Source organism: Bombyx mori, chromosome 9, assembly GCF_030269925.1.
Source record: "Bombyx mori chromosome 9, ASM3026992v2".
NCBI lineage: Eukaryota > Metazoa > Arthropoda > Insecta > Lepidoptera > Bombycidae > Bombyx > Bombyx mori.
Genome location: NC_085115.1, coordinates 15,416,960 through 15,432,045, shown reverse-complemented (window position 1 = coordinate 15,432,045; position 15,086 = coordinate 15,416,960). Strand labels below are relative to the sequence as shown.

General features: G+C 49.0%; 1 protein-coding gene and 1 long non-coding RNA gene across 2 annotated transcripts in view; both read left to right on the top strand.

Moving 5' to 3' along the window:
* LOC134199408 (uncharacterized) overlaps positions 1-15,086 on the top strand; it is a 333,027-nt gene that overhangs the window by 221,271 nt on the left and 96,670 nt on the right. The gene's annotated exons all lie outside the window — the stretch shown is intronic.
* Positions 1-15,086, top strand: part of LOC101737880 (multiple epidermal growth factor-like domains protein 10) — a 40,070-nt gene that overhangs the window by 1,355 nt on the left and 23,629 nt on the right. The window contains exons 2-3 of the mRNA XM_038012954.2: positions 502-586; positions 1,591-3,503. Of these exons, the coding sequence (XP_037868882.2) occupies positions 502-586; positions 1,591-3,503 (1,998 nt within the window). The remainder of the gene's footprint in view (positions 1-501; positions 587-1,590; positions 3,504-15,086) is intronic.

Sequence of the window (15,086 nt, the reverse complement as noted above, 5' to 3'; positions counted from 1 at the left end):
TGACCGTGGGTTGTTGCGAAACCGCCAATATTTTTATAACAAAGAACTTCGATCCTATCCGATGTCCCACAACACCACAAATCTTTTTTTTATTGTCATTGGTGCTCGATGCGCATGCCAATTTCCAAGATGATCGGATGAGATGTTTTAGAGCAGAAGGTTTAAATCTCACGTGAAGCTTCGGCAACGAATTGGCTGTGAGCTTAATTAAAACGTGGCCTTAAAAAATAAACATTGAACAGTTTTTTTCTTCATGTTTATCATCTCACATTTATCCGCCTACTGCTTGTAGTAGAAGTAAGCAGAATACCAAGTAATAATAATTAACTTTGATATTAAGTTTATCTTGTATCACGCTTATATCGTAACAGGGAAAGATGTTGAGGGTATTTTGATATTTAGTAATAAACACTTGTCAACGTTACTTGGTGGTTTTAATAAATTACAGTACTTACCGATTTGAGGTCGATTGAAAATGCATTAATTAACGTACCCTTCCAGCACGACTCAAAGACGTTCGAGGACTTACACGGCCAGCAGATGGTGCGGCGGTCGACGATGCTACTTCAAAAAAACGAAGCTTATGGTCAGTATCAACACTTTACAATATTTTAATAGTGTCACATTCGTTTTAAGAAAGTAACGTGACCTGAAGTAACACGACTTGAATATCTCTACACACCTTGAGACATGAGGTCGAAGCCTCAATTTAAAGCCATCAAATCGGAACGCATGACTCAGCACTTCCTATAACCAGTAAGAAATTTCATACATGATCCTGTGGACCGAATGGTAAACAGTCAACATCGCCCTAAACACGTCATTACAGATCCCCCTGATCCATTAACGGTGCTTTTAGGTACCTCAAGCACCGGTCACCGTCCTCGCCGAACCAGTCGCTTGCGACGAAAGGCTCGACAAGTAAATTAACCCATAGACACTGCCCACTGAGTTTCTCGCCGGATCTTCTCAGTGGGTCGCGTTTCCGATCCGGTGGTAGATTCTGCGAAGTACTGTTCTTGCTAGGGCCAGTGTTAGAAACACTCCCGATTTGAGCCCCTTGAACTCACCTACTCGCCCGGTCACGCTGACATAGCCTCTCAAAGCTATCAGTTTAGGTAGGAATAAAAAAAAAGAACTATTAAGGACGCCTAGAACAACTATGCTCATCCATATTATGCTTAAGGAATATATTTTTCTCGTATTATTCGACATTAACCCTCTTCCAGCGTTGCTGACTCTATCGCTGGGCAGCGACTCAGCATTATGACCTCCATGAGTGTCCGCAACTCCATATCCTCAGTAGAGCCATATTATGTCCACTAACGCAATAATAATATAATGATAGTAATTCGATATTTAGAAAATCAACTCCAAATTCTGCTAATGTTCCTCTTGTTCAAGCTTTCATTCGCTTTGATTGACAGACATTTAAACAGTTTGACAGACGTCTTATCCTTCGACTTTGACTTCGACGACTTCAGATAAGATAATAATCTTGCAAATTTAACCGAATAATAGCACTACGACCGTTTGTTTGTATATGAGTATAAAAACATTGAAATAATCGTAGTTTTTAAACTTTCACAGAAACCAACCATCAAATGGACCAATCAGACTGTATGCTGCTTAGATTGGATATACAACGTGAAGCGCGACTCTTGTGATCCGGTGTGTAGCGCCGGCTGTCCTGCCTGCGATACCCCAGGGACTTGCTCGTGTACCATAAATCCAGAGCATCCCGGCCAATGCCTCCCAAAGACCTGCGACCGTCCATGTATCGGATCTATCTGCAAGAATAATTCCTGCGAATGTTTACCAAAGCATCAGAAGTACAATTCGACACACTGTGTCTTATGTGATGCAGGTTTCACACTCGACAGCCAAATGGTGTGCAAGCCTTCGTGCGAGATAGAGTGCGTTAATGCAACTTGCACGGCTCCTAATACTTGTTCCTGTCACCAAGGGTATCATTACAAAAGTGGCACGTGCGAACCGGCATGTTCGAAAAAGTGCATCAACTCTGCTTGCGTGGCCCCCAACAAATGCGACTGTTTGGATGGATACATTCGGGTGAATTCGACTTACTGTCGACCTGAATGTGCGGGTTGTTCTAACGGGGTTTGCGTGGCGCCAAATAATTGTTCGTGCATAGAGGGTTATAGCCGAGTTAGTGGTAAATGTCAGCCTCTATGTCCCACTGCTTGTCAGAATGCAACTTGCGTTTCGCCAAACAAGTGCGACTGTCTGAATGGATACATTCCGCTAAATTCGACGCATTGCCAACCTGAATGTACAAAATGCACTAATGGGGTTTGTGTGGCGCCAAATAATTGTTCTTGCAACGAAGGGTTTAGTCGAGTCAGTGGTGAATGTAAGCCTGTCTGCTCGAGCACGTGTAGCAACGCAACTTGCGTCGCTCCGGATATATGTGCGTGCTTGAACGGATACACTAGGATCAATTCGACACATTGCAGACCTGAATGCAGGAATTGCCTTAATGGGGTTTGTGTGGCGCCAAATAAGTGTTCTTGCAACGTAGGCTTTGGTCGAGTCAGTGATGAATGTAAGCCCGTCTGCTCGAGCATGTGTAGCAACGCAACTTGCGTGGCTCCAGATAAATGTGCGTGTTTGAACGGATACACACGGATAAATTCGACACATTGCAGACCCCAATGCAGGAACTGCCTTAATGGTTTTTGTGTGGCGCCAAATAATTGTTCTTGCAACGAAGGCTTTAGTAGAGTTAGTGGTGAATGTAAGCCCGTCTGCTCGAGCATGTGTAGTAACGCAACTTGCGTGGCTCCAGATAAATGTGCGTGTTTGAACGGATACACACGGATAAATTCCACACATTGCAGACCCGAATGCAGGAACTGCCTTAGTGGGATTTGTGTGGCGCCAAATAGGTGTTCTTGCAATGAAGGATTTAGTCGAGTCAGTGGTGAATGCAAGCCCGTCTGCTCGAGCATGTGTATCAACGCAACTTGCGTCGCTCCGGATACATGTACGTGTTTGAACGGATACACACGGATCAATTCCACGCATTGCAGACCCGAATGCAGGAATTGTCTTAATGGGGTTTGTGTGGCGCCAAATAATTGTTCTTGCAACGAAGGCTTTAGTAGAGTCAGTGATGATTGTAAGCCTGTCTGCTCGAGCACGTGTATCAATGCAACTTGCGTGGCTCCAGATACATGTGCATGTTTGAATGCGTACACTCGGATCAATTTGACACATTGCCGTCCTGAATGTACCAAGTGTACGAATGGAGTTTGTGTGGCACCGGGAAAGTGTTCCTGCAATGATGGATTTAGTCTGATTGATGGGGAATGCAGGTCTGTTTGTAGAAACTGTGAAAATGGTGTTTGCTCAAAGGGTAATGTGTGCTTGTGCAATGAGAGCTTCGAGATGCACAACGGTACCTGCAGACGAAAATGCGGACATCACGATTGTGGTCAAGAAAATACCGTCAGCGGTGATCGTCTTGGAAAGAACGATACGTAAGTGTTAAATTTTATCAGCTTACAAATATTTTTGCATATTTTTTTATTTTTATTCATTATTTTCATGCACTGGCTATGAGAGGAAGAGAGAAAGGAAAAGTGCTCGCGCACTGCTCTCTTTTGCTCCTACAGTAATAATCAAAACGTAACTCTCTCTCTTTCTGTCTTGACTAACTTTGATCTCTCTTTAATCTAACTCTCTCTAACTTTAATCTCTCTTTCAACTTCCGTTCGCCTCACCCGATCTCATTTTTCGTTACGCTCTCGTCGCGCATTCACCAGCTTACATCAGCAAGTCAAGGGTGCGTAAATAAGTTTCACTTCAACAAATAAATTGTTTGTAATTATCAATAAATTACGACCAACTTAAACTAAGAGAAAAGTTTGATATTGGTCTGTCTACAAACTTATTTTTTTCAGTTCTTACCTATTGCTTTTCCATTTGTTGCCTAAAATTATTGAGCCGTGTATTGAGAACCGGTAATATGTATTACAATAAAATTAATCTAAGTTAAGTTCAACAAGTACATCTCGTTCTGTCTTTTTATCGTTACTGGTGGTAGGACCTATTGTGAGTTACTGGTGGTAGGACCTATTGTGAGTCCGCACGGGTAAGTACCACCACCCCGCCTATTTCTGCCGTGTAGCAGTAATGCGTTTCGGCTCGAAGGGTGGGGCAGCCGTTGTAACTCTACTGAGACCTGAGAACTTATATCTCAAGGTTGGTGGCGCATTAACGTTGTAAATGTCCAAGGGCTCCAGTAACCACTTAACACCAGGTGGTCTGTGAGCTCGTCCACACATCTAAGCAATTAAAAAAAAATCTCATGAGGATCATTACAGATTATGAGCTTTGTATCAAATGCTATCAAATGTATCGGTAAATGTCGACGGCACACCGGGCGCCTTACACTTTAGGCTACTATCTCCTACCACCAGTAAATGGTACTCGTGGTAAAACCTCCTGTGAGTCCGCGCGGGTAGGTACCACCACCCCGCCTATTTCTGCCGTGAAGCAGTAATGCGTTTCGGTTTGAAGGATGGGGCAGCCGTTGTAACTATACTTGAGACCATAGAACTTATATCTCAAGGTAGGTGGCGGCATTTACGCTGTAGATGTCTATGGGCTCCGGTAACCATTTAACTGCTGGCTGTGAGCTCGTCCATCTATCTAAGCGATAAAAAAAAGATTATTTTAACTATCCCTGAAGAAAGTAGGCTTCCTTTAACGTTTAACTTGATCCGTGGTTGTGCTGCTTGGAAGGCACTGCGAATTATCTTAGAACATCAATAAAACAGTGGTAACAGAGATTATGAAATATGAACTTAATTTTTTATGTCGAATTGTCAAGGAATTTACCATAAACTGGACTTGAAATATCATTTCTTTGTTTTTATGGAGCAACTTATTATTGAAGCCTTATTTAAAATTATATCAATAAGTACAGTATATATTTGTACTAGTAGTCCCCCAATAGTTGAAATTCGACTATGATTATTATAAGTTTGAACATTATTATTGGTTCTATTGTCAAACACTATTTATTAGACTTCTTTAATCATAGATTTCGCCAAAACTACACTATAAACAAATAATATTAGGGGTTAAAGTATGAAATAATCGATTTGTACTAAAAAATTGAAATTCGTTTTTTTTTTCGTTTTCCATGTGGTTCGTTCTTCAAATCAAAATTTCTATCACGAAAGCGTTTTTAAACCAAAATCGCACGGTGCGTTCATTAGCAGTCCCCTCTCCAAGCGCAACATTAATATTGCGAGCTGTTTCTGCAGTTAGTTCCGCGGCGGAACTCATTTTCAAAAATCACTCGAATTTTCGAAGTATCCATCCATCTTTATTGTCTAAGCTGAATAAAAAAAAATAACTGAAAGTCGATAATCGAATGTTGCACATTTTTTTTAAAAAGAACCTCATAGGTACCATTTGAAAAAAGGTGCACTCAAAAATTTCAAACCATGAAGGTTATATGTCAATTCGAAGTACCTATTACAATAAAGCGTCAATTTCATACTTGAACCTCCTATTATTAACAAATAATATTAACAAACAATATTAATCTATTCTCAATTTGACCACAGCCGTAAAACAATAACAAAAGTTTGACAATAAACAAAGGGTATTTACATATGTGTTGTGTCAAATACATGGTAGTGTGTGTAATGTTTTTTTGTTGTTTTAATGTATTTTTTATGCATAATTTTAAAAATATATTAACATTCTAAACTCTACTAATATTATATAGGGAAAGATTTGTTTGTTTGTTTGTATTGAATAGGCTCCGAAACTACTGAACCGATTGTAAAAATTCTTTCACTGTTTGGAAGCTACACTATTCCCGAGTGACATAAGCCATAATATTTTTCGAAAAAATTTAGGGATCCTTACTAAAACTCCAATAATGTAACCCAAGGTGTAAAAAAATTACCTAAAATATTCTTTACATCGCGTGCCCTGCGAAAAGTATTGATTATAGAATAAAATAATGTACTACGACTTTGTAGAACACATTGTTATTTACAAAAAGTGTCGCGACAGCATATGTCTAACTATTATAGTTATGCCGCAATAAGTGTTATTTTATTGAAAAAATAAAACAACGTCAAATATCGTTGTCATTTTTGTTAAGGACCCGAGCGGAGCCGGAGCGGGCCGCTTGTCTAATATATAAAATTCTCGTGTCACAATGTTCGTTCCCATACTCCTCCGAAACCGCTTGACCGATTCTCATGAAATTTTTTATGCATATTCAGTAAGCCTGAGAATCGGCTACTATCTATTTTTCATACCCCTAAGTGATTAGGGTTGTCCACCCCTAACATATTTTTTTTATTTGGACATTTTTTTTTGTTATAATGAGGTATTTATTATGTGGTTGAATGAGGTTTTGTTATTTTTATTATATATTCCCTCATCGTTCACAGCACTACATACCTCTTTCACTCATTTACCACATCCTTACACACTTACAATAAGTTAGTTTTTTTTTCTACACTAGAAATTCCCTAGAAATCTTATTTAAGGCAAAACAATGTTTGCCGGGTCAGCTAGTTCTCTATAAGTGTGGGACAATTCATACTCCTCCGTCTGCGCAATTTTCATAAAAATGGGTACAAAGTTTTTGCTTCATATATTAATTTAAAGATATACTTGTTAACGCGAAAGTGTTCTTAATAAACATAGTGTAAGGTATCTTAAAACCATTGACCTATGATCCTCATTGGTGTCTACAAGTTTCAACACCTACTGAACGCTAGGAAACTTCATGTACCTTTCTACGGCATTAAATTCGCCTTCGGTCTGAACAGACTCATTCGTATATTTTTAATGGAGATTCTTGTTTATGTTAAGGCAGATCCGTGTTTCATCGTTCAGATGAATGATTATTTTCGGTCGCGGCAATGTCAGGCCGATTTTTTTTATACATTTAAGCTATTGCATAGCTTCTATCGCGGGCTTTGAGCGCGGCGACTGAATCAAGAAATTCCGTAACGAACATAAAACCTAACAACCCCCACTCCGCCTACCATGTAGCTCTCGTTCAACACATTCACACGTTGCGCTTGTGTAGTGTTTGTGAATAAGCGCGCGGCGTGACGTCGCACTGCATGTGCATCATGACAAGTCTGCCCATCTCTCTCTCGCGCGGTATCTAGCTTATGAGTGTGAAGGGGACAGTCAATGTTTTGCTTTTGTTAATGTTTATAAATATAGCGTGGTCTTATTTTATTATTTTTTTAATATTAAATTATTATTGTCTAATTATAATTGCATAATTTGATAAAAAATGCTATGCAATAGCTTTACCGCGGCAGTCCCTGAGTGTCACACGTGTTTTGATTGTCTTTCGAGCATACAGTCCACCTGATGGTGAGTGGTTATTGTCTCTCAGAGGCACAGTCAAATCGCTGCCTAGCATTGAGTATTCTTCGAGTCACGATAACTGACCGCATGAAACATTGTATTAACATATTACGCATTATGATTCTGTAATGGGTGTTGTTATTCTCGCATTTATATTATCGTTGTAGTGTTGGAAGTCGCCGGCCGGAAGCTGATTACGCATAGGCACTAGTCAATAAGTACTTGTACTCTTGACTTGCAGATGCGTTGGTGACGTGTCGGATGTCGCCATCCGTTGCTATTGTCTTTATAACATTGTTTTAAATAACGTTCTGCATTACTCGTTGAAATTGCACAGTTATTCTGGTTTCCATACGACAGACAGACATACAACAAATTTTAGACAATGGTGATGGTTTAGGCGTCTTATGAGCCCGCACGGGTTGGTACCACCTGCCTATTTTTGCCGTGAAGCAGTAATGCTGTTTGAAAACTGAGACTCAGGGCTCATGTTTCATGATGGTTTTTTTTTATTGCTTAGATGGATGGACGAGCTCACAGCCCACTTGGTGTTAAGTGGTTACTGGAGCCCATAGACATCTACAACGTAAATGCGCCACCCACCTCGAGATATAAGTTCTAAGATCTCAGTATAGTTACAACGGCTACCCCACCCTTCGAACCGAAACGTATTACTGCTTCACGGCGGAAATAGGCGGGGTGGTGGTACCTACCCGTGCGGACTCCCAAGAGGTCCTACCACCAGTAATCCTACCACCAGTGGCGGCATTGATGTTGTTGATGTCTATGGACTCCGGCGACCACTTAACACCGAGTGGGCTTTTACCTCATCCACCCATATGAATAAAAAAATAAAAAAGAACATCGTAATACTCTGTTTTTACCTTTGTTTGTATGTGGAGCTTTCAATTCCTAAATGCTGTTAGTAGGAATGTTTGTATTCAAAAACAAAATATTTATTCCAAGCTTAAATGTCGTCAAAGCAACAAGCTACTGCTTGAATTTCAAAATCTACTAAAAACCTTGGATAACTTAAAAAATTGCCCTCCTATGACAATACTATTAGAGGCGACTTCCTCTTAAGTCAAAGTCGATGGGCCATGACGACGAGCACTTACGTGGACTCGTGACGTCATCTGGAGGGGCAACTCGTCATCTGGAGGGGCAACCGACCGACCAGCGGGGACATCACGCCACCTCGGATCACTTTTTGCTGGAAGCGCGCGCAGCGTTCACTTGTCTTAGATTTAATATTCTGTGTCGATCGTTCCAACCCACTTTTGTATTTTTTTTTATTTATTCAAATTATTAAGCCGTTGCTAAAAATACTATAATTTTTTTAATTAGGCCTAATATAAAAAAAAAAATGAAAAAAAATAATATTAATTAGGCCTAATATCCTGAGTATGCTTAGTGCGAGTTTTTTAACGTTCTCGATAGTGTAAAAGTTAACTCAAATTTGTATGCAGTTGGAACAGCGCCTCTAGTGACAAACGTAGGCAAACGTTCCAACTCCATACAAATTTGAGTTAACTTTTACGCTATCGAGAACGTTAAAAACCTCGCAATGAGCACACAGGTTGACAAGTGCAACAAACTGGTAATTTTTGTAAATTACTCTCATGTTTGTAAATTTTATTAATGTAATTAAGTACTGAATTACCAAAACTTAGTTTGGTTAACTAGTGATTTAATAAATGTTTGGGAGGCTTGAACGACAAAGGGAAGATCTTCCTCCGAGCGGGTGATATTGCTCGGTAGACCGACGGTCCAGCTGTTGTTGTTCGGAACTTGTATATATGCAAGCTTATCTTGAAAATATCGTAAGCGAGATTCAGGCATCTTTCAAATATCTTGTGTTCTGTTATGGCTACCGCCACGAATGTTTGATTTAATAAATGTTAAAACGAATTTAGGAAAAATAATTTGTCGTGATAATATAAATTACTAACATAACACTTGTATATAAACCAACATTTTACAACAAAATTTATAATGAAAATATTGATACCAAATCATGATCAAAGTTGATTACTCTTGGCAGAGCAGTCGTGATCATGTAGGATCCTTGTTTTTTATAGCCTTATACCAAATACCAGTACCTGATTAATGAAATGTTTCATTTTGCCCTGTAAAGGTGCACAGTATTTTTTATTGGCGTTTGGTTTAAGTCGCGTTTGCACAATTGCTTTGCGGTAGAAATAAGAATGGGGTAACGACCCGTGCGGGCACACAAAACACCCTGCCCAGCGTGGCTCGTGAGGAAGGAACGTCGACCTACACGACGACGCGGGCTTCAAAACGATCCGGAAACACCTGAAGTCAGCGTCGGAACGGTACTTCGAAAAGGCTATGCGTCATAATAATCCCTATCGTTGCCGCCGCTGACTACTGCCCAGTTCCTGCCCACGCAGGAGCCAGTCACCGTCAACGCCCTAGACACGTCTTTACTGATCCATCAGATCCAATAACTCTTCGCATTAGAGGCTTTCAGCTTTAATACTAGCAGCGCTGTACGTATACTTGTCGAACACGGCAAAGAGTTCGACATGCAACCACCTAACCTATGCATCAGAAATTCTCACCGGGTCACCTCAGCGGGTCACGATTGGGATCCGGTAGTAGATTCGTTTGCGAAGCAGCTGCCCTTGAGTTATTAGGCTTCCTCCTGAGGCGCTCGGGCAGCTGTTAGCAAATCCCACCCCTCCTGGCGGAGCCTTTGCTTGCCGACTCATACTGGTGAAACTGTGAAGGCCTCCGGGCCACCAGTAAGTAACCCTTCATTTCAAAACTAGCTATTTATTTCTGAATTGTTAATATTAGTGATATTTAATAAGATCTTAATAATATGACTTCTTTGGTAAGCATTTCGTCATTATTTTTAAAAAAAATAAAAAAATAAAATAGTTCAGGATCGTTACTCCTTCACCGGCCAGCGGAAGACTAAGAAGAATGCTCCTGCCCCGTTCCAGCCTGCGAAGGCGGGGCCCGGCAGGAGCCGAAATAAGAAGAAGGGGGGCGTCAACGCCGCCAAACCGGCCCCGACCCCCCAGCCCCGCCCACTGCCCCCTGCCCCGGCCAATATGGAAGAGGCCTGGACGACGGTAGTGCGGCGTGGGCCCAAAAAGGTGGCGGCGCCTCCTGCGCCACGCCCCAAGCCCGCCCCTGCGGCCGCCGCTCCCTGCCAAGAGGGTCGAGCGGAGCCGAGGGGCCGAACTGGTAGAAGGAGGCCGCGCGCCCCGCGGTCGGCTGCAGTGGTAGTGGAGCTGCTGCCGGCCGGCAAAGAAAAGGGCATCACCTACCACGAGGTGATGACCCAGGCGCGCGGTGGCGTGAATGTGGACGCCCTCGGCGTGGAGGGGGGCATCAAGGTCCGGCAGACGGCCAACGGGGCTCGTCTTATAGAGTGCCCCGGCCCCAACACAAACGCCGCGGCCGAAAAATTGGCGGCCCGGCTGAGGGAGATCCTGCCGGACCCCGAGGTGGTGCGCATCGCACGGCCCGTGAAGATGGGGGAAGTAAAAATCACGGGCCTCGAAGAGTGCGCCACGAAAGAGGAGGTCGCCGCGGCAATCGCGTCGCAGGGCAACTGCGCCCTCGCCGACGTCAAAGTCGGGGAGCTCCGGGCGACGTACTCCGGAACCCGGACGGCGTGGGCGCGTTGCCCGGTAGTAACGGCGAACCTCCTGGCCACCCCTCCACAGGGTCGGCCTTCGGACAGCCCTGGATGGCTGCGCGTGGGCTGGGTAGTGGCCCACGTGCAACTGCAGGAGAGCAGGCCGTGGCGTTGTCTTCGGTGCTTCGGCACCGGCCACGGCCTCGCCAAGTGCCCCTCGACCGTGGACCGCAGCGATCTGTGTTTCCGCTGCGGCCAACCGGGGCAAAAGGCAGCCTCCTGCTCCACAGCCGCGCCGCACTGCGTCTTGTGCGACGCGGCTAAAAGGAAGGCCGACCACCGGGCCGGGGGCCCGGCGTGTAAGTCCGCCCCCTCCTCTACCAAAACGAGGAGGGGCGGCAAGAAAAATAAAAAGAAGGAGAGGCCGGCTGCAATAAGGGCAGCCGGCGAGTCAGTTCCCGCCGCGGCACCAGACGAGCCGCAGGGCGGGACAGACGAGGGAGCGATGGACGTAGCCCCGTAATGGGTTGCGTCCACCGCTTCCTCCAGTGCAATTTGAACCACTCCGCCAGGGCACAGGATCTCCTCGTCCACACCATGGCGGAGTGGTCAATCGACGTCGCTGTCGCCGCGGAGCCGTACTTCGTCCCCACCGACCAGGACTGCTGGATCGGGGACGTCGACGGCTCCGTGGCCATCGTACTGAGACAGTCCGCGGCGTTACCCCCCTTGGATATGGTGGCCAGGGGACCCGGGTACGTCGCGGCTAGGATCGACGGGACCGTCGTGATCGGGGCGTACTTTTCTCCGAACAGGAGCCTCGCCGAGTTCGAGCGGTTTCTGGGCGGGCTCGAGGCGCTTTTGCACCGCCTCGGGTCCCGCTCTGTCATCGTCGCGGGGGACTTCAATGCCAAGTGCACGGCTTGGGGTTCCCCCCGCACGGATGCGAGAGGCGAGGCCCTTTCGGAGTGGGCGATCGCGACTGGCCTCTGTCTCCTAAACAGAGGCACGGTCGCGACTTGCGTGCGGTGGAACGGGGAATCTCACGTGGACGTGACGTTCGCGTCCCCGTCCGCCGTGCGTCGCACCCGCGGCTGGCGCGTACTCGAGGGGGCGGAGACGCTCTCGGACCACAGATACGTCCGATTTGAGCTCTCCGCCTCCTCCTTGTCGTCGTCGTCAGCCGCGGGCGCCCGCGGTGAGGAGGAGCTCCCGCAAGGTGCGCCCCGTTCGTTCCCCAGGTGGGCCTTGAAAAGAATGAATAAGGAGTTGCTGATGGAGGCGGCCGCTGTTGCTGCGTGGGCGCCAAAACCCGCGCGGCTCGCGGACGTGGATGCGGAGGTCGACTGGTTCCGGGGCACCATGGCAAACATTTGTGATGCCGCCATGCCCCGGGTCGGCCCCCGAGCACCACGTGGGGGTGCGTTCTGGTGGTCGCCCGAGATCGCAAGACTCCGCGAGGAGTGCGTGAGGGCGCGCCGCCGTCATCGCGACGCTGCGTTCGCGGAGACGGCGGCCCAGCTGCACGCTGACTGTCGTCAAAAGCAGACGGCGCTGCAGCTGGCCATCGGCGAGGCCAAGAAGCAGAGCATGAAGACTCTCCTGGAGTCGCTCGACGAAGATCCCTGGGGGCGCCCATACAAGATGGTTCGCAGGAAACTGCAGCCGTGAGCGCTCCCGGTGACCGAGCGGCTCCAGCCTCGGCAGCTGCGGGAGATAGTTTCCGCGCTTTTCCCGCCGGCAGCGGGGGGGGACTTTGAGCCCCCCCAGATGGACGCCACGTGGGGCACACCTCCACGTCGCCCCAGCGTTCCCGCTGCCGAGGAGATCCTCCCCCTATCACGGGGGCGGAGATCCATGCGGCCGTGTCCAAAATGAGAGCGAAGGACACGGCCCCCGGCCCTGACGGCGTTCACGGCCGGGTCTGGAGCTTGGCCTTCGAGGCCCTAGGGGACCGGCTCGGGGGGCTTTTCGAAGCGTGCCTCGAGTCGGGACGGTTCCCGTCGAAATGGAAGACGGGCAGACTGGTCCTTCTGCGGAAGGACGGGCGCCCCGCGGACTCACCCGCGGGCTATCGCCCCATCGTGTTGCTGGACGAAGCGGGCAAGATGCTCGAGAGAATCGTCGCCACCCGCATCGTCCGGCACCTGACCGAGACGGGTCCCGATCTTTCGGCGGAGCAATACGGCTTCAGAGAGGGCCGCTCGACTATCGACGCAATTCTGCGCGTGCGGGCCCTCTCCGACGAAGCCGTATCCCGGGGCGGGGTGGCGATGGCGCTATCCTTAGATGTAAGGAACGCCTTCAACACCCTGCCCTGGTCGGTGATCGCGGGGGCGCTGGAGTATCACGGCGTCCCCGCATACCTCCGCCGACTGATCGGCTCCTACCTCGAGGGCAGGTCGATCCAGTGCATCGGACACGGTGGGACGATGTACCGCTTCCCCGTCGAGCGCGGTGTTCCGCAGGGGTCTGTCCTGGGCCCCCTGCTGTGGAACATCGGCTACGACTGGGTCCTGCGGGGCGTCATTCGGGGTCCCCTCCCCGGGCTGAGCGTAATATGTTACGCCGACGACACGTTGGTCGTGGCTCCGGGAGGGACTACCGGGAGTCTGCCCGTCTGGCGTGCGCAGGCGTGGCACACGTCGTCACTAGGATCCGACGGTTGGGGCTCGAGGTGGCGCTCGATAAAACCCAGGCCCTGCTTTTTCACGGGCCGGGACGAGCGCCGCCTGTGGGTGCCCACCTCGTGATCGGAGGCGTCCGCGTCGGGGTTGGGGTGACCGGTCTTCGGTACCTCGGCCTCGAACTGGATAGTCGGTGGAACTTCCGCGCTCACTTTGAGAAGTTGGGCCCTCGACTGATGGCGACGGCCGGCTCTCTGAGCCGGCTGCTTCCAAACGTCGGGGGTCCCGATCAGGTGGCGCGCCGCCTCTACATGGGGGTGGTGCGGTCGATGGCACTATACGGGGCTCCCGTATGGTGCCGCGCCCTGACCCGCAAGAACGTCGCGGCTCTGCGACGTCCGCAGCGTGCGATCGCGGTCAGGGCGATCCGAGGATACCGCACCGTCTCCTTCGAGGCGGCGTGCTTGCTCGCCGGGGCGCCACCCTGGGACCTGGAGGCGGAGGCGCTCGCTGCCGATTACAGGTGGCGTAGCGACCTCCGCTCTAGGGGGGAAGGGCGCCCCGGCGAAGGTGTAGTTCGAGCCCGGAGGCTCCACTCTCGGCGGTCCGTGCTGGAGGCGTGGTCTCGCCGCTTGGCGGACCCGTCGGCCGGCCTCCGAACCGTCGAGGCGGTCCGCCCGGTTCTCGCGGACTGGGTGGGCCGCGACCGCGGATGCCTCACCTTCCGGCTAACGCAGATGCTTACCGGCCATGGTTGTTTCGGCCGGTACTTGCACAAGATAGCCGGAAGGGAACCGACGGCGCAGTGCCACCACTGCGCGGACCGCGACGAGGAAGACACAGCGGAACACACGCTGGCGCGTTGCTCTGGATTCGACGAACAACGCGCCGCCCTCGTCGCGGTCATAGGAGAGGACCTCTCGCTGCCGCGCGTCGTGGCTACGATGCTCGGCAGCGACGCGTCCTGGAAGGCGATGCTCGACTTCTGCGAGTCCACCATCTCGCAGAAGGAGGCGGCGGAGCGAGAGAGGGAGAGCTCTTCCCTTTCCGCACCGATCCGTCGCCGTCGAGCCGGGGCCGGAGGCGGGAATACGCCCGTACGTCCCGGCCCCTGTAGGTGGCGGCCTCCCCCCGGTGAAGGTCAAGGGGCGACCTGAGGGGGTGAGGCCGCGCGGCGCGCTACCAGCACTCTAGCGCGCTGCCGTGGAGTGAATAGAGCGACCGGTCGACGGTGTATCGCGTCCCGACCCGGCAGGCTGGTTCTGGTCCAGCGGGGTATTCCGGGACACCAGCGGCACCGTCTGGGCGGCCCGACGGGCTGCCGTACCGAGACGGCCGACGTTTCAGAGCCTTCGATTCGCCTCGAAGGCTCCGTCGGCTGGGCGTCCTTGGGGTGAGCCGCGCCGTCTGGTTGTAGTGTTGACCGCGGTAGCCCCCCTACCTCATCCGGGTTCTGA